At 46.0% G+C, this 24,586-nt stretch overlaps 1 protein-coding gene across 1 annotated transcript in view; it reads left to right on the forward strand.

The window, feature by feature from the left end:
* Positions 1-13,104: 13,104 nt before the first annotated feature.
* Positions 13,105-24,586, forward strand: part of B4galt1 (beta-1,4-galactosyltransferase 1) — a 47,408-nt gene continuing 35,926 nt past the window's right edge. The window contains exon 1 of the mRNA XM_021160405.2: positions 13,105-13,722. Within this exon, the coding sequence (XP_021016064.2) occupies positions 13,308-13,722 (415 nt within the window). The 5' untranslated portion in view covers positions 13,105-13,307. The remainder of the gene's footprint in view (positions 13,723-24,586) is intronic.

Consider the following 24,586-nt stretch of genomic DNA (forward strand, 5'->3'; position numbering starts at 1 on the left):
GGCAAACGCTTTCCTAACTCTACCAAAGGAAACAGAGTAGCTTGTTACTGTTTCTTCAGATCAACTTAATGAAAAGAGGGGGAGGCAATGATTGTAACAGGTGGACCCCAGGGAGTCCCGCATGGCTTAGCCCGGCACTTTTCTCTTGCGTCTTTGTTGGCTTCTTCTACTCAGTGGCTGTAGTTGGGAACATAGTGAATTTCCAAATTTTACCTTATTCAATACTTCAGAACTGTGCTTATTTGGAAACACCACCTTTGCAAATGCATTTGTTAAGTGAAGATGATGTCATACCAGATTTGGGTAGACCTCAACGATTCTTATAAGAAAAAGGGTGAAGCTGGGTGTGTTGTGAACGGCTTTAATCCCAGATCTCAGGAGACTGGGGCAGGAAGATTTGGGCTGAAGAATAGCTGGGTTTATGGAGAAGACCCTCCCTGTCTAAACAAAGCAAGAACTCGAGCAAGAGTAACGAGAGAAAGGAGCCAAGGACACAGCAGAGAGTTGTCATTGATTCAGTGTGATGTGGTTGGGTGTCGAGTGGACAAGGGTTGGGGACTGTGATGATTAATCTCCATTGTCAACTTCATTGGATTTAAAATGCCCATGAAGAGCCGGGCGTGGTGGTGCACGCCTTTAATCCCAGCACTCGGGAGGCAGAGGCAGGCAGATTTCTGAGTTCGAGGCCAGCCTGTTCTACAAAGTGAGTTCCAGGACAGCCAGGGCTATACAGAGAAACCCTGTCTCGAAAAACCAAAATAAATAAATAAATAAATAAAATGCCCATGAAGACAGAAATCTTAGTGTGCCTGTGAGGGTGCTTCCCTATGGAGGGAAGACCCACCCTGAATATGGGCAACAGTTCCAAACTGAATAAAAAAAAAGAAAAATCAAGCTGGAGACCCCCCCCCCCCCCCGCTTCCTGCCTGTAGAAGCACGTGACCAATCTCATGCCCCTTCGCCATGCCCACCTCACCATGGTGGACTGCATCTTCAAACTGTGAGCCCAAAGTTGCTTTGATTGGGTATCTTGCCAGAGCCATGAGAAAATTAACTAATTCAAGAACCATAAGCAGGAAGAAGTCAGTTGACATGAAGGCAGCAGAAGAGCCTAGAAGACTAAAGCTACAAATCACAGAAAGCCAGGGGTTCCCGAGAGCCACTGGAAGCTAGAAGATGCATGGGAGGTTTGTTTTTGATAATTATTACTATTTTAGATTTATTTGCCTATAGGGATGTTTTGTCCAAGTGTATGCCTGGCTATCCAAGAGCTCAGAAGAGAGCATTGGAGCCTCTGGGCTGGAGTTATGAATGATCATACCAGCATGTGGGTTCTGGGAAGAGCCCAGGTTCCTCTGAAAAAGCAACATGCACTCTTAACTCTGAGCCTCCTCTCCATTCCGAAGGATTCTTTAGCATGTTTAAAAGGACTACGGTCTTGTTGCTACCTTGACCTCAGCCTTGACCTCCAGAACTGTGGAAGAATTGTTTCTGGGTTTTGCTTTCGAGACAAGGTGTTATTGTGTAGCCAACCCTGGCTGACCTGGAACTTGCTTTGTAAATCAGGTTGATCTTGAACTCATAGAGATCCACCTGCCTCTGCCTCCTGAGTGCTGGGACTAACGGCGTGAGCTACCACTGAATTTCTGTTGTGTTAAACCATCAAGTCTGTAGCAATTTGTCCCAGGGATCATAGAAAGACCATGTAATACTCGCTAGGAAAAGCCCTTTCTCAACACTATGCAGAAATTCTAAGGGAAGAATGAGTATTGCTTGTCAATCATCCTTGGGCCATGTGTTGGTCCCTGAATTAATTACTGTTGCCTGAGGGATGTAGTGTTCTATCTAATATAGGTTGCCTGATTCATTCAGAAACCTATGCTCAACCTGTCCTAACCATATGAAGAAGAAAGAGAGGTCTCTCTTTAAAAATTAGTATTGCTTTATGTGTATGGGTGTTTGCCTGCCTGTATGTCTGTGTACCAGTGTATGTCTGGTGCCTGTAGAGACTAGAAGAGCACATTGGATCTCTTGGAACTAGAGTTACAGATATGTAAGCCATCATGTGGGTGCTGGGACTAGAACCTAGGTTCTCTGTAAGAGAAGACAGTGCTCTCAACTGCTGAGCCATCTCTACAGTCTTGAAGAGGGGACCTATTATTAGAAGAAATAATAAATAGAAGTCAGACAAGACCAATACAATACAAAAACAATTCTTGTCCATTCTAGGGAACGAGTTAGTCAATTTTAGGTTATCATTGCAAATACCAAAGATAATCAATCCACTTATAAATAGAAAGCTCATTTTGGCTTAAACATTTGGAGATTTCAGCCTATGCTTTATTGTTATTGATGATGATGATGATGAGACAGGGTTTCGAGTAGCCTAGGCTGGCCTTAGAGTCACTATGTCACTGAGAGTGACACTGAACTCCCGATCCTCCACCAACAGAGATTACAGATGTGAGCTTACACTGAGCTCTCAGGCCATTACTGACTGGACCTATTACACTGAGCTCTCAGGCCATAACTGACTGGACCGGTTCCTTTGGGTCTATGGCAAGGCAGCAGGTCATAGAAGTTCATGGTGGAACAATATCACAAACCTTATCCCCAGGAGAGAAAGAGAGTGATGGAGGGATCAGAGTCCCATAAATCTTCAAGGCCTCCTCCAATTACCTGGAGACTTCTTAGTAGGCCCTACCTTCTAAAGTTCTTAAACCCTGCCAGTAGTACTGAGCTAGGGGCTAAGATGTTTCACCCGTAGACATTTTGAGGACGATCTAGATCCATACTATTGTGGTAAGAAAAAAAACCTGATTCTATAAACTGTACTCTTATAAGGAAAATAGATTTTGAAAGATATCAAGGAAGTGGAGAGTTCTTAGAATAAGCCAGAGCAAACACAATCACACTTCCTATTTAACAAGTCCCTAAAATGACAGACCACAAAGGTCTTTTTGTTTGTTTGTTTGTTTTTGTTTTTGTTTTTTTGACACAGGGTTTCTCTGTATAGCTCCTCTGGCTGTCCTGGAACTTTGTAGACTAGGCTGGCCTCGAACTCAGAAATCCGCCTGCCTCTGCCTCCCAAGTGCTCACAAAGGTCTATTTGTTTATCTGTTTGCAAACAGACATGCTCATCTGTTGACAGGGCTCTTTATCTCTGGCATGGTATTCTAACAGGTAAAATAAAAGAATTGGATCATGCTATAATTAAGAGGAAAAATGGTGGTGAATGCCTGCAATCTCAGAACTTGGGAGGTGAAGGCAGGAGGGTCAGGAGTTCAAGGTCAGCCTTGGTCATATAGTCTGGGGTATATGAGACCCTATCTCAAAAATCCAGCTGAGATTGGGTTTAAGTGATTACTCAGGTGGGCATAGTGATGCACACCTTTGATCCGAACACTCAAGAGGCAGAAGTAGGTGGATCTCTGAGTTTGAAGCCAACCTGGTCTCTAGAGCAAATTCCAAGACTTCCAGTTGAGCTGCCAGCTGCCAGCCAGCACCAATTTTCAGCCATGTGAATAAGAGAATTTGTACCTTCCACACACTCCACAATTCCAGAAAATACTCTATAAAACACAAAACCACCTGGCTAATGCACAGACTCATAAGAAATACTTAATACTATTGTTTTAAGAAACTTGCTTTTGGAGTCAGGTGTAGTGGAACGTGCCTCTCATATCAGGCAGAGGCAGGAGGATCTCAGAGTATGAGGCCTGCCTGATACAGAGGGAGTTCTAGGACAGCCAGGGCCATGCAGAGAAATTCTGTCTTGCAAAACCAAGGAAAAGGAAGGAAGGAAGGAAGGAAGGAAGGAAGAATCGAACTCATTTTGAGCCATGTATGGTGGCAGTACTTGTAGATTAAGGTAGAAAGATTAAGAGTTTGGAGGCCAGTCTGGGCCTCAAATAGTGAATTCAAAATCAACATTTTTGGGGGTGGGGAATCATTTGGGTCAGAATTTTCTTTGTTTGGTTTTGTTTTACATAAGCGACAAATCAAAGGTTGGCAAACTTTTTTTTTCTGTGAAAGATGAGATAACACAATAAGCATTTTTGGCTGTATAGGCATATGGTCTCTGTTACAACTCCCTAATTCTGCAGTTATGATTCGAAAGTCTCTGTTGACAAAATACAAACAAAAGTACACAGCTGAGCTCTAATGCATTATCATTTACAAAAGTAGGTGGCGGAGGTTCAGTGCGTGGGACCAAATTTCCGAAGCCTCCTGGTAGAAAACGGACACGGAGATTGCAGCTGAGAAGGGATACTTCCATAATCAAATCCTAAAGTGTGACATCTGACTTTGGGACTGGGAGGCTTGCAGAGTTCTGAAGAGTAGCGAGGACTGATAGATCAAAGTCCGGAGATCCAACTGTTACCAGCGGTCATTCACCTAAATTACACATTGATATCGTGCCTTAGCCAGAGAGTTTGTGGACTGAATTCATGGCCTGAACTCATAGGGATTTCTAAGTACAACATTCCAAGTTCCAACTGACTCCTTTCAGCAGCCCGCAGAAGAGTACAGAAGTGAGACCAGGCCTTGATCTACTCTCGCTCACTACTGTGTATCGTAGAGAGCAGCGGGGTTTGTTGTCTGATTGTCTTGTTTGTGGCTACACACTGCTCTAGGAGAGTTGGTTTCTTCTTATTTTGAAGGAAAAGGTTGACTACGGTCACTCAAGTGGACCTAGAAATTGCTCTATCTCCCAGGTCCCATTCATCCAGAACGAACTGATTAGTGACTTAACTCCTGGGACTAGAAAGGGGGCCACCTTATACATTTACTGAGACATATGGCCTATTAAAATTGTACCAGGTAAATTAGACTCAAGAGCTTATAGGGCACACATGATCAAAGAAAGGATTTAATATCTCCCTTTTCTTTTTTTCTTTTTCTTTTCTTTTTTGTTTTTTGTTTTTGGGTTTTGGGTTTTGTTTTGTTTTGTTTTGAGACAGGGTTTCTCTGTGTAGTCCTGGCTGTCCTGGAACTCACTCTGTAGACCAGGCTGGCCTCAAACTTAGAAATTCGCCTGCCTCTGCCTCCCAAGTGCTGGGATTAAAGGCAGGCACCACCACTGCCTGGTGTATTTCCCTTTTCTTGACTCCCCAAAGTGGTGGGCACCCAGCAGCACAGGGGGCCTGGTCTTGTGCTAGCCTATCACCTGATATCTGGTGTATCAGGTGATAGGCTGAGGACTCGGCCGGGCATGGTGGCGCACGCCTTTAATCCCAGCACTTGGGAGGCAGAGTTCGAGGCCAGCCTGGTCTACAAAGTGAGTTCCAGGACAGCCAGGGCTACACAGAGAAACCCTGTCTCGAAAACCCCCCCCCAAAAAAAAAAAAAAAAAAGAACAGAGGACTCCCTGACTCGGCTCAGTCTCTCACTGTTGAACAGCCTACTGAACGAAGCATCTGCTGGTCTGCCTCTTCCTCTGTCTGGACCTGGATCTGACCTGCCATTTCCTGCTCTGGACTCAGTTCCATTCCAGCTTTCACCTGGAAGCTGAACTCCGCAGCTTCAGTAGCCATCTCTCCTAGCACTGGTCAGGCTCATGGTCTTATCAATACCAATTCCTGCTCAACCCACTTTAATCTCTTGACCTCAGCTACAGCCTCTTTTGACATATATGTATAGAGCTATATAGGTCTATTTGCTGTGTGATTAAGAGAGTTAATGTTCAAAACTAAAATTAGGATAAAAGAACTTACATTGGCCTTAGCCAGGCAACTATTAGTGGATTTCATGACAAATTATTGCTATCTAAACTTCTAAACCTGGTAAATTTACTGTCATTCAAGTAACTTCAACATTGTACAAGACAAAAAAACATGTTCGTCTATACATTTAGCTTATTGTGCTCATGATAACAGGAAGAAACACCTAGTGGTTTGGCAAAATTTAGCCGAAGTAAAGAGGGCCCAGCCAGGACAGTCTCTAGAAGTAGGGGGGCGAGAAGTAATTTAAAATTTAGGGCAGAGTAGGGTATGGCAACAATCTCTAGGAAGGCTGAGGCAGGAGGATCAAGAATGTATATACATAGTTAATGAAAAAAAGAAGCCATGAATTTGAAAGAGAGTGGGGAGGGGTATATGGGAGGGTTTGGAGGGAGGAAAATGGAAGGGAGAAACGTTGTAATAAAATTACAATCTCAAAGACGAAAAGAAAGCCAGGTCTATAGAGAGAGTTTCAGGACAGCCAGGGAAACACAGAAAAACCCTGTCTTGAAACAAACAAAAATCTATTTGGATACATTGAATTTATTTTTATGTTATATATACATTATTGTAAATATATATTAAGATTTTTCTCTCTCAGCTTGTTGAAAGGACAGGATGATATAATTGGTCTTCAGATATTGAACACTCCTTACATACCTGTAATAAATCTCAGTGGACATGGTATATTTTTTTTAAAAAGAAAAAGAATTCATAGATATCCCAAGCTAATAACAAAACCCTGTCTCCAAAAGCCAAAAGAGAATTTTGTTCAAAAAAATTAAAGATTAATTTATTGATTTTATGCATGTGTGTATGTGCACCATACGCATGCTTTGTACCCCTGAAGTTCAGAAGAGGACATCAGATTTCCTGGAATCGAAGTTATAGATGGTTGTAAACCACCATGTTGGTGCAGTATAATTGAACACTTATACTGCAAGTATAAGTGCATTGAACTACTGATTCATTTCTCCACCCTTCCCCGCCCCAAAAAATAAATAAATAAAAAAATAAAGAGGTTCAGGGAGGTTGGGGTTGTGTCTCAGTTGGTACAGTACTTGCCTTGTTTGCATAATGCCCTGGTTCAGCCCCCAGCGTTACAAAAAACCCAGCATAGTGGGATCTGGACAAATGGCCTTGTGGTTAAGAGCCCTTGCTGCTCTTCTAGAGGATCCAAGTTCAGCTCCTGGTACTTATGTCAGAAGGTATAGTGTGCAGTTTCTACTACTCCACTTTAAGCTCCAGGTGGACAGTGCTACCAGCCTCTGCCCTGGTCCCCTTGGATCTGCAGATGAAAGACATATACACATTAGCTTATGTTTAATATGTTTTTTAGTTCAACGGCCAGGCTCTTTTAAGCCTACTCCCAGCTCAACACCTCTAATTCTGCCCTCAACCTAGTTGCCCAGTTACCTTCTCCTTGCTCAGTACCCGAAATCTGCCCTCAGCTTAGTTGCATTTCTAATCTCCCATCTGCTACCGCAGGCCCAGTCAGGGAAGTGGCCAATGACCACTCTACCCAAGATCTCATATGGCTGGCGGCTCTCTCTCCCTCTGAGATCTCATATGGCTGGCGGCTCTCTCTCCCTCTGAAACTTGGTTAATTTCTTTCCTTGATTCTCCTAACCTGCCTGCGGGAGCCTGGAAGTCCTGCCTCTGCCCAGACACTGGCTGCTAGCATCGTTGATCAATCAAGAACCAATGGGGGAACAGGACCTTCAGTGTTCGCATGCAGATTCCCAATCAAAGCATCAGAACCACTCCCTATGAGAAGGTTTTCAACCAGGGATGCAACACCCTCTTCTGATATCCTTATATAACTGCACACATGCAGTGTACATACAGAGTCACAGACAAATACACAGCCATAAAGATAAAAATACATCTTAAGCAAACCATCAGTTGAGGTGAAGCATGCCTGTAATCTCAGCACTTGGGAGGGAGAAGCAAGAGAGGATAGGTCATCCCTAGCTATCTAGCAAGTTCTAGGCCAGCACTGGATACTTGAAGATTCTATAAAAAATAAACAAACCGAAAGATACACAAACAAAAACCTTAAGTGCTTTGTAATTCAGCTCTCTGATTCACAACCTAGCCTAAAAGAGGGAACAATTTCTCTTGGGATTTGAGGCGTTAGTTTTTATTTAATGAGGGAAGTGCAATAAAATCCATGGAAAATCAGACCTCCTACACTCCTTCACACCTACACACACACACACACACACACATATGCCAAGGACTAAACAAAGACGGTTCCAAGTGAAAAGATGGCACTGGGCACCCTGTAAACTATCATCAACAGGTTGCTGAATGAAAACACAGACTCTTTCTGAGGAACAAAGAGGAATGACTCAAAGGAGTAGCTGCTTTCTGAGCCAAGCGTGCAGCCACCAGCAGAAAGGACAGAAAGTGGTAAGAGCTGCAGAACAACAGAATTGCTGCCTCTGGAACAGAGCCCAGGGGATTCTCCAAAGGAACATGATTGGCTTTCAGATTTTCTAATGGCTGTTATGTGCTTCTAAATAACTTCTTTCTAAATGGGAGTTTCGATTGTGGTTTGCCTGTTGTCTGTTTTCCCATTATATGTTGGATGTGGGGGAAAGATAGGCGACAGAAGAGTCCAAATATAAATGCAAATAGTGTTGTGAACTGCTTGAGAGTAAGTTTGATATGATCCATATTACCCCCAAATCCTTATTACACTTGATCTTAGCCAAAAGGCTGAGAAGCGATCCAAACCCTTTTTAAGAAAATAAAATTCTTAACAATTTCAGACTCATGTATAATGGATTTTGGTCGTTTTTCACCGCCCCTCGACCTCTCATGCCCCTCCCACTTTCACAGAACCTCCCCCTAAGTTCCCTTCTACTTCCCTGAATCCTCCTGCCTCCACCTCCGGAGCACGGAGACTACATTTAAATATACTACGCACGATTTACAACATCCATTTGCTGATGTCTCTTATCAGTTTCACCCTCTATCTTTCACTTGAGGGGATGGCAGGTGCAGCTCACAGACAGAACCTTTGCTTAGCATGTGTGAGGTTCTGGGCTTCAAATACCAGCAATGCAAAAGTAGTATCTCTTAAGTGGAAAGTCATACATTCGTGTCAATTTCACTGACTCCAAGAGAGTATCAAAGGATTTGTTCTAGTTTTTGCTCTCTGCATTTACCTCCAGTTGGCATAGAGTTGGAGACTTGTGTAGTTTTCTTTACTTACACACTTTTGGGGCTTCTTTTTAAAACTGTCTGCCTGTATTTAACGATGTCCTTTCCTCCCTTGGGCAACACACCCTGATTTGGATTGTGAGCATTTGCATTGTGTCAGGCTGCTGTTCTCCTTATCCGGCTCAGTCCCCCTCATCCTGGTTGGATTTTGCCCTCCTGCTTATGCCATCTGGACTACTTACTTTGTTTCACTCTAGTGACGTCCAGACTAGATTTCTCAGAAGGGTGTGAAGAGGAAGAGGAAGGTGATTTATTTTATAGTTCATAGGTTCCTGAACTCGAGGGACTGTACCTGGAACTGGTTTAGATGATGACATTTTGCACTTGAATGGGCTTTGGGGGGTGGAAGGGGTGGAGAGCAGAGGACAGGACTTGGAACCTTATATATAAAATACTATATATTGTGCATGTGAGAAGAATCAAAAACAATTTGTAGCTACTGGAAAAACTGGTACATTTAAGATGTCTGTAAAATTAGTGCTTGTCCTACATCCATCAAGATGTCTCTTTTTTCCTTCCTTCCTTCCTTCCCTCCTTCCTTCCTTCCCTTCTCTCTAAATTTAGACTGCCCCGTAACTTTCTTGTTCACTTTGAGACAGGGTCTTCTATAGCCCAGGTCTAGACTGGAACTTGCTATTTATTTAAGGATGGTCCCCCCCCTGCTTCCACCTCCCAAGTTCTGAGGTTACAGGTGCAAGCCACCATGTTTAACTTTAAATTAGTTATTTTATTTTTTTAATTTTGAGACAGAGTTTTACCACATATATAGCCTTGACTGGGCTCACACTCGAGATTCTCCTGTCTTCACCTTTTAAGTGCTGCTAGAATTACAGTTCGTGTGACCATCCCTAGCTCTGAAATTTGTGTTAATCAAAAGAATTCTCTAAGAAGTGATATTTTGGGGACCAAGAAAGTGGCTCAGCAGGTAAAAGTCCTTCCCATCCAAACCCAATGATCTGAGTTCACTCCTCAGATCCCACAGTGGGAGAACTGACTTCTGAAAGTTGTACTGTGAACTTCAAACACTTGTGACATGTTTGAACACACACACACACACACACACACACACGAGATAAATAAAAATGTTAAAAAGAAGTGGTTTAAGGCTGTGTCTTAGGAAATGTTCCTCTATTTGTTTGGGGACATTTTTGAAACGTGTTCTCCACATTGTGAGGAAAACCTAAACAGTTGCCAGGCTAAGTCATTACATGGAAAGGCCTTTGGGGAGGGGGTCAAGATGGAAGTTCCCATAACTCAACCTAGCTGGGCCTTATGAGCTCCCAGCCTCTACTAGCACCAATTTCCAGGGCACACACAAGAGCTTGGAGAAGCACTGTGTGAAGGTGTTTTGAAATTTGCAACTGTGCTAGTGCCGGGTTATTACTACGGGAATCAGAACTGCCAGCCGAGGTGGAGAACTGCTGTCAAGCCGCTTGGGAGTTGCGTTATAGACCTGTAAAATAACTGTCTGCTGTGTGCCAGATACTGTCCTCTGTTCTCCTCATCTACTGGGGTGTGACAGCAATGTAAACTGGCAGGCATAAAAAAGGCTTGGTCCTCATGGGTTCTTTGTCATCCCAATCAACAGACAATTAGCAGTCTCCATTTTCCTCTGCTCATTTTTCAGATGTGGAGCTCATGCCTCAGCATAGCTCACTCCCAAGCAAAATTTCCCCACTAGCATAGGATGGTGGAGTTTGTTCTTTACCCTGACCAACTCTCAGAAGATAATTCTTGACTTTGTCCTCTACAATGACTTAGCAATAAAGGTTTCCTTTACCTTTTCACATACTGAGATAACCATTTCTGGGAACTAGGTGTGGTGGCTCATACCTACAATCCATGCCCTTGGGAGGCTGAGGTAGAAGGTTGAGAGTTCAAGGCCAGTTAGGCTAACCTAGGCTATTAGGGTGAGCTCCTGTTGAAAAGAAAGAAAAGAAGGAGGAGGAGGAAGAGGAGGAGGAAGAGGAAGGAAGGAAGGAAGGAAGGAAGAAAGGAAGAAAGAAAGAAAGAAAGAAAGAAAGAAAGAAAGAAAGAAAGAGGGAGGCAGGCAGGCAGAGGGATGCTCACAGATATTCCTGGTCGAGATAATGGAGGTCTACTTATAGTGTCAGATTTGTGAGGTTGAGGCAGGAAGATGCCAAGTTTAAGACCACCCTGGGCTATGCAGAGAGACCCTAATCTCAGACCAAGCCAAACCAAACCACAAGTAGGTTGTGCAGATTTTTCAGGAGTTATGGGGTAATCCAAGTGGGTCTTTTCCAGAACAGGTTTTGGTGTTGGGGAACTGGAAGAACAATAACGCCTCTTTCTGAGGGGAATGAGGACAGGAGTGGGATGGAGGGGTTAGGTTATTGTGTGCGGGACTCATTGGGAATGATACTGGAAGGTGGAGGGTTAGGGAAGAGATGTGGGTTGGATCCACAAAGTTTTGTGTTATCAGTTTATAGATAATAGAACCACACCTAAGGAACATAGACATAAAAGAGCCGCAGGGACCGCAGCCTCAGGACCTCAGGAAGGGAGATGAGGAGGAACAGTCAGAAAAAAGAGGCCAGAGAGGGTCGGTCAGGAAGTCAACTGATGAGAAGTATACTTTCTTTTCTTTTTTGTTGTTGTTTTTTTGTTTGTTTGTTTGTTTTTTGTTTTTCGAGACAGGGTTTTTCTGTGTAGCCCTGGCTGTCCCGGAACTCATTCTGTAGATCAGGCTGGCCTCGAACTCAGAAATCCACCTGCCTCTGCCTCCCAAGTGGTTTTTTTTTTTTTAATACTTTCTATGATTGCAACCAAATGTCACTCAGCCTGCTTTCTCATCGATGAATCGGAGACAGTTAACAACCCCTATTACATGGCATATATTGGTTAACAACAAACTCTCCAAGCATAGGAGTAGCTAGAATTAGCATTCCCCATCTCAAGGTTCTCATCACATTCAAGAATAAATGGGTCAGAGGCCTAGGGGTTAAGACTTCAAGTGCTTAAGTCTTCCTGGCATTCCAGCTTCCACCTTCAGATCAACAAGGTTAGTTAAAGGAAGTGACAAAGTTTTTAGGAGCCCTGAGTTCCACAGCTCATCAGCTGTGAGATTTTACTGGCCATTCATTCTTATTCACTCCAAGGCACTGACATCTTTGTTTACTATGTAGTCTGGGCTGGCTCCAAACTCTGGCTCTTCCTGTCTCCGCAACCAGAGTCTGGGGTTACAGGTGTACACGACCGCGCATAGATTCCAGTACTCTGTCAAATGGGGACTGTGTTCCAGCGCTGTGTACAACGGGCTGTTCTGTACGCAGGCTTAGGAATTAATGCAGTTTTCTGCCAGCCTCATCCCAACAAGCATGTGTCATTTCCATGTGGCATACACTAGAGGCCATGTTGCACTTAGAACCAAGTTGGGCAGGTTCCTGAGGTTCCCCAATCCTGCAAATACTAATGTGGGAGTAAGAGTAAAGCAAGATGGTCACTTCCCTAGCAGGACTCAATAAGCAGCTCCTCCACGTTAGCCCCCTCACAGGCAGGCGGACCCAGCTAGGGTAAGTGGATCTTTGGAACGCCCCAGAGAATCCGTCCGCTGGCCTCGCGGGGCGTCGAAGCCGGTTTCCTAGACGACCTTTCTCCACTCCAGTTTCTCACTATCCCAAGGCTACCGCCTGTCCTCTTGTCCTCACTAGCTGCTGTCCCAGGTCCATACCCGAGTCACTGGGTACGCCAGGAAGTGGTGAGCAGCTCGTTGAACAAGAAGCTGGTTTAGAGAGTCTTAAGCTCCACGGTGAACGCTAGGAAGAAAAGCTGAGCGCCGCTGGGCATGGGATGCCCGCTCAACCCAAGACTGCGGTCGGGCTGGCGGAGCGCCACGTTTAGTCCCCAAGTGTCGCGACGCCCTGCAACACAACCTCCCGAGGGCCCGCCCCTTAGAGCTTGCCCCCCAAGCCCCGCCCTCCCTTAGCTGCCAGAAAAACCCGGCTGAAGGTTCCGCCCCTCAGTCCCCTCTCCGAGCCTTGTCCCTTATGCCCCGCCCCTTTCGAAAAGACCCGCTTTGCGGCCCCACCCCTTAGACTCCGCCCCCTCAGGTTCCCCGAACAGCCTTCCGAAAACCCGATTGAGGCCCCGCCCCCGGCCGAGACCACGCCCCCGGCCATCCGCGCTTGTAGTTCCCGCTGATCTCTCCAAAGTCCCGCGGCCAGGGGTGTCGGCTTTCCGCCGCAGGCGGCCGGTGCTGCGCTAGGTCCTAGCCCCCTCCCGCCCCCCGGCCCCTCCTTCGATCGCTGTGGTCGGGTAGCGCCCGGCGGGCGGCCTGCGGGCGGGCCGTCCTCTCAGCCGTAGCCCACCCCCTCTTAAAGCCGCGGCGGGAAGATGAGGTTTCGTGAGCAGTTCCTGGGCGGCAGCGCCGCGATGCCGGGCGCGACCCTGCAGCGGGCCTGCCGCCTGCTCGTGGCCGTCTGCGCGCTGCACCTCGGCGTCACCCTCGTCTATTACCTCTCCGGCCGCGATCTGAGCCGCCTGCCCCAGTTGGTCGGAGTCTCCTCTACACTGCAGGGCGGCACGAACGGCGCCGCCGCCAGCAAGCAGCCCCCAGGAGAGCAGCGGCCCCGGGGCGCGCGGCCGCCGCCTCCTTTAGGCGTCTCCGCGAAGCCTCGCCCGGGTCTCGACTCCAGCCCTGGTGCAGCTTCTGGCCCCGGCCTGAAGAGCAACTTGTCTTCGTTGCCAGTGCCCACCACCACTGGACTGTTGTCGCTGCCTGCTTGCCCTGAGGAGTCCCCGCTGCTCGGTAAGACCCAGGATCTGAGGACATGGACTCCTCGGATTTCCTCAGTAGGGTTCCAGGGATATTATCCTAAGATCTCTTTCAGGACTGCCAGCCACCAGGTTTTGATCAGAGTGCATAATCCCCAAGACGGACTTAATCCTCTTTGGGATGACTCAAAGAGAGGTTGGCTGGTGTCTCAAGAGGCAGGGGCCCTGTTGGGAAACCCCCAGGCTCTTGCCCCAGCACCAGACAAGGCCCTGGAGATACCCTTGTTCTGGCCCAGGACTCAGGAAGTTTGAAGTTGGGGTCAGTTTAGAGTAGACTGAAAAGGCTGCTCTGCAACCTTCCCTACCTATAGTAGCAATACCCGCAACAACTTCAACCATCTGAGGACAAGACCGACAGTGAGAAAACCACCTCCCCTCCCCACCACCCTCCACCCCGCCTTAGAACAAGCCACTTAACTTTCTCTTTAAGGTTTCTTGCTGGTAAATGGAGATAATAAACCACATCTATTTTGGAGTTGTTTTGAAGAAGTAAACGAAACATTGTAACTAAGAGTTTAAATAATGAGGACGAACTCTTAGAAAGCTGCTACAATTGTGGGATTTCCTCCTGTTTGTAGGTGCTGAACGAAGGGGCCTTCTGTCTCCCACCCCAAGTTCCTCCTCCTGAAGGTTCCTCTTAACCAAACTGAGCAGGGCCCTCTCCAAGGGCAGAGGGCCTGTGTACTCAGGGGACTGACTGGAGGGCTAAAATTAACCCGGTAAATGGGGGCTGCACTTTCCTGGAAATACTTGCCCAGCTGATACCAGGCAGGGGGGCAAGTATATGAGTTTGTGTTCCTAGTACTAGGCGACTGGCCAGGGTAGAACTTTGACTGGAGGTCACAGGTAGTGCCAGGTTTTAGAGAATGTTGCGCAGAGTGAATCCCATCTCCCCACAGACAGACAGGCAGGCAGCATGCTAATAGCTCTGTCTCATTCTGGGAAAGCCTTGGCAGAGCAGGCCTTCCTATAGCCTGTTGCTCAATGTCTCCAATAATTACTTCAATATTTTCACATCAAGTTTGGGAGGAACCTCTTGGAATTGGCCGAGCATGAGTAATCGAATTACTTTGGACTTGGTTGTTAATTTGGGAAACAGGAATAGTTCTATGGAAAGTGAAGTAGAACATTAGTCCTACTGATAAATGTCTGACTTCAAGCATATTATAGTGTTTCTTCCTGTTGTATAAAGTGGACTTGTCTGTGCTTACCTCACAGGGTTATTTTTAGGACTAATTGCGATTGTATATAGATAGAGTAGGCACTCAGCAAGGAATCAACAATACAGTTTGAGGATGTGAAGTGGCGATTTCTTAGACTTCCACGCAGATGGCTCGCTGAACAACATAGAGGAGGAGGAAGAGACTGAGTCCTCAGACCACAGAATGTCTGGGCCTTTTGCTTTTATTTTTGGTTTGTTGCCTGAGCATTATGCAGAAAAAAGACAAATTAATTAGTAAAGTACCCCAGAGCCGTGGACATAGCTCAGATGGTGGAAGGCTTGTCTGGCCTGCCCAAAGCCTTGATTATAAAACTAAGCAAACATCAGATCCTATCTCAAAGAGAAAACCAGGTTTATAGTTGTTCACAGTATAGGTTCTTCCTGCTGAAATATGAGGGACTGTGGTAACTATAGTTCTGTTCAGTTTGGTTTGGTAATGTGGGTTGTTCAATTCATCCTGAAATAGGCAGCTCAAAAGGACCTTACTGAGAGAGATCATTTTAGACTCTGGAGTCCGGAGGCCTAGCCCTCTTCTAGCCTGCCTACCTTCATGTGACTTGCATGGGACTGATGTCTAGGTTTCTGCTGCGGCCACAATCGCAGAAACAAGGGTAGGAGGTTAGGTTTTGTTTTGTTTTTATTAATTTGAGCCCTTAGATTTGAATGCTTAGGTGCAGCTTTTGGGGGGGGGGGCGGTTCTTGGTCAGGAGGAATCTTAAGAAAACTTTTAAGTGCATTTGGGACTCTGTGTGTGTGTGTCTGTGGAGTGTCAAGCCCATCTGTTCTGCCGGGCAGGTGTCAGCCAAAGCCCTTGACCGTGGTTTTGAGGTTGGTGCGAGAAAGCATCCCTAGGGGGTTAGCACGGTGGCCTTTCCACTACTCACAGTTCCTTTCCCCTGCTTTCTGGTGTCCAGCAGTCTAAGCCAGATGCTTGGATCTTTTTCAGTTGATAGCTGGTGACTTTGAGGTGGTGAGGGACCAGACCAGGCTGCTGATAGGTTGCTGTTAGATCTGTTTTGGGGTTTGTCAGAATGGACTTTAGATAGACTGAGGTTGGAATTGTGCTTAGGCAATAACATATATGTGTAACCGGGGCAGACTGTATTGTTTGCAGTCCTAGTGGTGGTGGGCACTCCTCTCATCTGTAGGGCTAGTGTGAGCCTCTGTCTGTCTGTCCCATCCTTCCTTACTCCACTATGGGCTGCAGGGGTTAGCTGGCCGTGCCTGATAAGTCTTCTATTTGCCCAGAGAACTCTAGTTACTTCAGGCATTTTCTTTAGCCCTGTGACAGGCCTCCAGGTAACTGTCACTGTGTACTCTACTGGCTGTAGCAGTGAGCTCGCCTTTCTGGCCCTCTGAATGTTTGCCCGAGCTGGGAGGAGGCAAGGCCTTGTGGTTCTTTCCCGGAATGTTTATCTTTTTCCAGAAGGTTTTATCTGCTCATATTTGGCACAGCTTGACAAGAGTTGACTGGCTGTGGCACAGGCATTTTGGGTGTGGTGTTAGTGGAAAGGGGGACAGCATGTCAGGCCGGATTGATTTGGGGAAGCAGGACTGGATGATTCAGCTGGGGGTCTGGAACAGATAGTACAGGTCTTTCAAGGGGGCAGTGGACTCTGGACAACTTAAATCTCAGAGGCCCCTTTTGCCCAACTGTGCTTTAAGGAGATATCCTTTATTTGTTCAAAGGGAAGATGTGTGTGTGTGTGTGTGTGTGTGTGTGTGTGTGTGTGTGTGTGTTTGTGTGTAGACCCATATGCCATGGTGTGAATGTGGAGCTCAGAGGTTTCAGGGACAGGACTCACGCTGTCAGGCTTGGTGGCAAGCACCTTTTACCTGCTGAGCCATCTTGCTGGCCCAGGATTCTTATCTAGAAGCAAACAGCCCAGTTAGAGTAGAGCCCTGTTCATGAGCCCATCTCCCTGGCTTTTGGGGGCCACTTTTAGCTGAGCCTCTGCCATGGATTGTGATGGTGAAGATGAAATATTTACTAGGTCTCTGCTGGGCTCTTGGCTCTCAGGCATTCCTCTTTATCATGCTGCCGCCTTCACCCATTTGTGCACATGCAGACACAGGCAGGCTGATTAGAACAGTCTGTACTGTGAGGCTCAGAAGAGGGCTGTCCTGGACCTACCCATTCTGAGATGGCTCTGGGACTCTAACACCCTCTGCTTTAGGGTGGAATCTCATCCTGGGTTTTAGAGGAGGCACAGAGATCCTCACTTGGACACAGATCTTGCAGCTTTGACTTTGGGTAACAAGCCAGTTTGTCTTGCCACTTTTCTCTGGAGGCAATAATTTATTGATTACACACAGATCCTACTGTCTTTATCTAACAGTCATATTGGACATACCCTTTCCTACCCGGAGCAGAGATGTACATTCCAGGAAAAGCATTACAAGGTCTCAGCTCTTCCCAACTCAGTCAGTCAGGTGGCCGTAATATGGAAACCTGTCTGCCAAGGTCATTGAGAAATACCCTCCATGACAGTCTGGGTCTTTTTCATGGTGAAATCTGTATATTTCTTCCAAATAGCATTATGGCAGGATAAGAGTGATCCCTGACTGTTATTTATTCTACACTTTTTAGGGGTGTGACTAAGTGGTTACATATACAAGGCTTAATCCCAGCACCAGGGAGAAATATCCCAGGTTCTGAACAAGTGTGGGAACCCCCTGTGGCAGAAGAGCAGGTAGATAGTCCTTCGGACATGGAAAATAAGAGCCAAATGTGGGATTGGCTTTAAACCATAGTTTCTTGGCTTAGCATCCCTGAAGAGGAGTCTGGTATTTTTGCCTCAGGTGAATGTCCAGAGAGACTAGTTCAGAGGACCAGGAATTGCCATGATATATTCTAGAGATTGGAAAGAAGATCCTTCTAAGATATGCTTTCACATCCCTTCCTCTGATAGGTCTTATACGGATGTCTGGACGACTGCGGTAACATCATTCATTTACAGTGTGTGCTGTGTGGAGCTAGAACTATAAAGAAGACAAAATGTCTTCCTTGTAGCAATTTGCAGTTTAGGCAAGAGAGACTTAATTATTGTACTAATGTCTCTGAACACCGAACACCCCGTGTGTGTGTGTGTGTGTGTGTGTGTGTATGTGTGCTGCACACGCTCGAGAGATCCCATGTTCCTTTCTCTAATATTATATCCTACCTTCCTTTCATCCAAATAGACACTCAGGCTTGATGTCACAGTTCTTCCGTCCTAGTTTTATTTGATTGTGTGAAAATTTTCCTTTTCTTTCCGAAGCTATACATTAGCTGTGCTGGGTAATCTTAACTTGCTGCGCTATAATGATTATAATGAGATATCGCCAGTCATCTGCCTGGGTATTATGGTCTTTGAGTGGCAGCAGGGTAGGGATTTCCAGGCTAATTTAGGGGTTGAGGATGATGGGGCAGTTGATGCCAAGTCGCTTGGAGCCCTCCCACAGATTCTGCCCTGGGACCGTTCAGACACTGGATCACCTTGGGCTCAGTGGGCTAAGGGTCCCTGTGAAAGCAGCCTAGCTATTATTTTTGGTCAAACCTGGTGATTCCTTCATGTCTCAGTTATTTATGGCCTCTGTTCTTTGTTCCCTGTTTGTTCCTGCCAAGGGAGACTGAAAATCTGCTTGAGTTAATGTCCATTTGGAATTTGCATGTTTTATGATGCAGTGGTGTGGTAAATTTTTTATAAGAAAAAAAATCGGTGTGTGTGTATGTCGATAGGCATGCTGGCCATGGTAGTCTTATGGAGGTCACTGGACAATTTCAGGCATTAGTAGTCCTTGCCTTCCACCTTGTTTGACTCAATATTTCTTGTCTGCTGCTGCATACACCAGCGGAACCTGCCCCATGAGCTGTTCAGAATTCTCCTGTCTTCACCTCCCTATCTCCCTATAAGAGCACTGGGAATATAGACATACTCTGATCTGGCTTTTACATGGGGATTCAAATTCAGGGTCTCATGATTTCAGAGCAAGAACTTCACCCACTGGACCATCTCCTCAGCTCTGGACTGGTCTTAAGACAAACAGACTTCCCTTTTGGTCCTAACCCTTTGAGACTTTGGCAGTGTGATGAGTTTACATTTGATCCTGCCATACATGATGTGTTCCCTGAGCCAGTGGCCAGTCCCTGCAACGTTGGTCGGTTTGAACTTCATGATCTTCATAGACCTAGCCTTCCTGTTTCTAAACAGGGCAAAGTCTCCTGAAAGCTGACTGTAGCTGTGGCTGAATAGACCTTGGTTGTGACCCCTTGTTTGTCTGGGACTGTGCAGGGTGAGGTGAGGGAGCCAGTGCCACGAGGAGAGAGCTCTCTAAAGCCTATTCTGAAAGCTCTCTAGGTTAGAGGCCTATAGTGGTTTGGCCTGAGGTAGTTCTGGGTGAATGTGACCTAAAGGAATTGGTCACTAGAGGACAGAGAGGGGTGAGTCACGTGCTAACGTTCAGGTTCTGTTTCATCTTGGCCTCCTTATACAAATGAGGGCCAGGGGCTGTATCATTTATTGGGTGTTGTTGAATTCTGTGGCAGTGATTTTAAGTATGTTCTGGGTGTATTGCGTAACTGTAATGATTTGCCTCTTAGGAATTAGGACAAAGGCTTTTGTATTTGCCTTTTTCTTTGTGAGGGTGTTAGTAATTTTTGTGGAAAGTAATATGGAATGGGAGGGTATAACTCAGTGTAGAACACTTGTAGGTAAGTCCTGGGTTTGGTGATCTTGAACTCTGAAAACATACAAACGAAAGCCACATTCTTTTCACCTAAGATAAGCCTGCCCTCCCGTTTTCTACTAGTCTTCCCTTCTTGCATGTTTAAGAAAAGAATACAGCTAATAACTTGTTCCTGGGTTGTTTTATTTTATTTTATTAGGCAATGTCTTGCAAGGTAGCCTAGACTTTTAGCTCCTGCCTCAGGTTGCCCGGGAGGAGGACTCCATACTCTGTGTACTGTCTAGTTTTTATGTCACTTGACACATACTTGAGTCATCTGGGAAGAGGAAACTGCATGTAAGAAAATGCTCCCAGTAGATTAGCCAGTGAGTAAGCTTGCGATGCATTTTCTTGACGATTGATATGTGTGGGAGGGCCCAGTTCATTGTGGGGGTGTGTGGTACCACCCCCTGGACAGGTTGTCCTGGGTGCTCTAAGAAAGCTGCCAAGCAAGCCATGAATGAGGAACAAGCCAGAAGGCAGCCTCTCTCCATGGCTTCTGCTTCACTTCTAAGATGAAATTAGCCCTTTCTTCCCCAGGTTGCTTTTGGTCATGGTCTTTATCAAGCTATAGGAATCCTAACTAAGACATCCAGTATGGCTGATGTCTTTACCGGAGAATGGACTGATCTGAGTTCATGTAGTAGCCTGGTGATTATCCTTTTTCATTTAAGGTTCTCTTACAATCTTGGTCCTGCATCTTTAAAAAAAGAAAACCACAGAGGTGAGATAGGGCTATAATTCAGTGGAAGGGTGATCGCTAGTAGGTGTGAGGCCCCAACACTTTGAGAAAATTAATAAATAAAACTAACCAATAAATCTCAAGAGCGGTATCCTCTTGGTCAACAGCGAATGCCATAACTTTCTTATCACTCGACTGTTAGACACATAGATGTGGTTTTTGTTTTCTTGGTGGTGTAGTGAGCCTTGGGCATAGAGTTGTACTTGTGTGTGTGTGTGTGGTATCTGTAGAACATTTTCCAAAAGAGAAAAAGAAAAGAGTGAATTCTTTTTGAGAAGCGCTAGGTGTCAGGCCTTCGTACAAAGGGTTAAGTGCATTGGGAAATTACAGGTTTGCTTGGTGCTGTCAAATGAATATCACTTATCTAGAATGATACGCCTAGAATTCTAATCAAAAGGAGCATAGGTTGAAGAAGCGCCTGGGTGGGGCCAGAGTACAGCCCCCAGGAGACCTTTAGATCTGTCTGAGCAGGGACAGAATAAAACCCTGTGGAGATGGTGCTTCCTCAGTCAACTTTCTCTAGTTGTTTCCTTAGCTGCCGAATCCCTGGATAGGTTTATATAGCCTAATATGGTTCCAGAGCTGAGTGCTGGGTGCTCACCAGTGGGCTAACCCAGCGCTACTGACATCATCGAGATGCGACACAGACCTCTGTGGGAAATGAGCCAGCAAATCAGATTCTGAAACCCGTGACATTCTTTCTCTACTACCACAAGTTCCTGAGTTCCAGGGAGGGGCTGTGGAGTGAGAATCTTAGTTTCCGGGAATTCTCTTAAGGGAAAAGCCCAGGAGAGCAACAGAGGCTGGCTTTCTATGCGGACTTGGGGGATTACGTCAATAAGGCCTCTGGCTGTTTGTTGCCTGGCTCTTCCCAAGGAGTGTATTTTGAGCTAGATTCTCGTCTGAGGGAATGTTGGGTGTGGAGAATCTGCTGGGGTCATTTGGCACCGAGTCTTGGATGTTAGAGCAAGGTTGCATTGAAGGGAAGGGACAGGATTCTGCCAGATCAGCTTGACTCATGCAATGTCAGGGTCATGCTCCTTCCTGCCTTTCCATATGTGCCTGGAGGGGCCTGGCAGGGACTTCAGTGAATGCTTGGCCCAATGACAGAGTTCATTCTAAAAAAATGTCTGTAACATTTTCTTTAAAAGTTCCTTCCTGTTTTGCATAATTTCCTTTTGCCTTTGACATCCTGAAACCACAGAGCTGCAGTTGGTGTGACAGAACAAGCAAGACAGACTTTTTTTGTGTGGAAAAAAAAGACAGACAGACAGACTTCTAAGGGAGACTCAGAGAAGCTGACATTTGTGTTAGACAAGCATGGGGACATGGCCTGGAGCCTCTTACATTCAGGTAAACACTGTAAAAAGCCCGAGGAGAGGCCCCGCTGACCAGCATACTTAGAAAGACCCCAAGGAAGAAGACAGACATGGACTCACTTGCTTATACAGCAGATTTTTAATGAGAAACTATTACAATACGAAGTGCACGAGGTAGGCACAAACAAGGCCCAGGCCTCTGTTACAGAAGAGTCCCTTCACCATGGGTGAATCTTGGCCACAGATCCAGAGGCCTTGATGCTCAGAGGCCTAATGGGCAGAGTGAAATGGGTGGCCTGGACTCGGGCCAGCCTCAGAAACCAAGGGCCCCTGACACACACTGATTCTGGCAACCCCGTCTCAGCCTGTCTGAACACTCTGTGGTGTTGTGGTGGGCTGGGGTCTATTGCTGGAAATAGCCCACGGTTTCTTCTAGTTGCTGTCACACAGCCAACTGTCCAGCTGTTGCCTCCAGTTACCCATAGGGTAGAGAGGAGAGGAAGCGCAGGCGGAGGGAAGACAGTGAAAGAGAGGCCCTGTTGCACTGCAGGCTGCCGGGCTGGGGCTACGCTGGAGGCAGCAGGAGGCCAGGGGATCTCAGCGAGGCAGTGAAGGGGGAGTTTGCAGAACCCATGCGTGCGTTGTCTGTAGAGGGCAGAGGCAAGCCTGGAACACCAGTGGATTCTGAGTTCTCCTTGTGTGTTAGACCAATTTAGACTCCTTTAGGCCTTTCTAAAGTTCAAGGGGACTGTCTTGCTCTCCTTCCTAAATTCTAGTGTGGCCTGTGTGTAGAGACTGTAGCTACAGCTGCAGTCTGAAAGACCTCAGACATTCTTGGTGCCGTTCACCACCCACTGCTTCCAGAGCATTTGTGGCAGCTCCAGAGGAGTTTGTCGACCCTGTCACAGTAGGTATGATGACTGAAGCAGGTGCATGACTGGCTAAGAATGGAACAAGGGGCCCAGAGAGATGGCCCAGGGAGCAGGCAGGCACTGCTCTTCCAGAGGCCCCGAGTTTGGCCCACAGCCACCTGTAACTCTAGCTCCTGGGATCTGATGCTCTCCTGACTGCTAAGGGTGCTTGCGGACACAGTACACTCTCACACAGACACACAGACTGAAAAAACCAAGTGAGGAATGTCCCTGTCATACTGGGCCGCTGTGAGATGTGAGAAGGTTGTTACTGTCTCTGGGGCTCAGTGTTCTTACATATAAAATTGGGATAATAATAGTATCTACTTAAGAGATGAGAGGTTTAGGGAGTGGCCATGAAATGGCCTAAAATACTGCCTAGGACATGTGAAGCTCTGATTATATTATCGTCAATAGTAGAAGTTCTATATAGTCCCATGAGAATACCCGAGGCCACAAAAATTGTACTGAAACACATTTGTCCATAACAAGCTTTATTTTATAAGTCAAGCACAGTAAAAGACAATAGCAGTAAAAATGGAGCAATTTTATAATTGTTACCAATATGCTATAATGCAAGTTATTTAAGAACAGTGAATTGCTTCTGGAATTTTCCATGCTGTATTTTCAGACAGTGGATATGAGTGGGATGGGATGGTAACTGAACAAGGCGGGGTGACTCTGACTTCTGATGAGTTTGCCCCCTTGTCAGGGACCAGGAATTAAACTGGGGAGTCTCTATGTGTCTCTGTATGTGTGTGTGTGATTGTGTGTGTGTCTATGTGTCTGTGTGTGTGTCTGTATGTGTCTGTGTGTGTGAGTGTGTCTCTGTATGTGTGTGTGTCTGTATGTGTCTGTGAGTGTGTCTGTGAGTGTGTATGTGTGTGTGCTTGCGTCCATGTGTGGAGTCTAGCGATCAGTGTTCTCTCTCTGTCTTCTTCAGTAGTCCCCACCTTAGTTTTGGAGAAGCTCACTCAGTGCCTCTGGAGCTTGCTGGCTAGGCTGGCAGGCTGGCAAGCTATGGGATCCACTGATTTCATTCTTCCCAACCCTGAGCTTAGACATGTGCCACCATGCCTGGCTTTTATACGCTGCTGTGGCTCTGAACTCTGATTTCCAAGCTTGCAGAACAAGCACTTTACCCACTGAGTTGGCCCAGCCCATTACCTTTCAAAGTGTAATTTTGCCTATAATTAACCTGATTATCTTTCATTGTGGCTGCCTAGTATCTTTTTAGCTTTTTAAGATTTTTTAAAAATTAAATGTCATTTATTTATTTATTTATTTATTTATTTATTTATTTATTTATTTTTGAGGCAGGTTTCTCTGTGTACTCCTGGCTGTCCTGGAACTTACTTGCTCTGTAGACCAGGCCGGTCTTGAACTCAGATCCACCCGCCTTGAGTGCCACTACCGTCAGGCTTAAGGTTTTTTTTAATTACAAAATTTTACAATTTAAGAATTTTCTCATATGATATACTCTGGTTTTCATTATGTAGTCTAGGCCGACCTGAAATTCGTAATCCTCCTGCCTCAGCCTCATGCCTGTTTACTAACCTTACTGCTGGCCCCTTAGTGTTCTTCATTCCAGGTTTCACTGTCATAATCTTGAACACATTTTGCAGGGCATAGCTCTTTATTTCAGTTGAATTACTTTTCTTGGGATAACTTCTTGGAAGGAATCTGTAGGCCAGATATGGTCATCTTGATGACATGGGTTCAAACTGCCACATTGCTTTCTGAGATAATTGGTGTCATTCGGAGTCTCTCAATTTGAAATCCCTGGCTTCTGAAGAATGTGGAGCTAGAGAGTGTTGAACCTATCTTGAGCCTCATGTGAACATCTCCAGTCTCTCTCTGTCTCCCTCCCTCCCTCCCTCCCTCCCTCCCTCCCTCCCTCCCTCCCTCCCTCCCTCCTTTTCTTTTTCTCTCCCTCC

This window comes from Mus caroli, unplaced genomic scaffold (assembly GCF_978045245.1).
Source record: "Mus caroli unplaced genomic scaffold, Mus_caroli_1 scaffold_6, whole genome shotgun sequence".
In the NCBI taxonomy this organism is placed as follows: domain Eukaryota; kingdom Metazoa; phylum Chordata; class Mammalia; order Rodentia; family Muridae; genus Mus; species Mus caroli.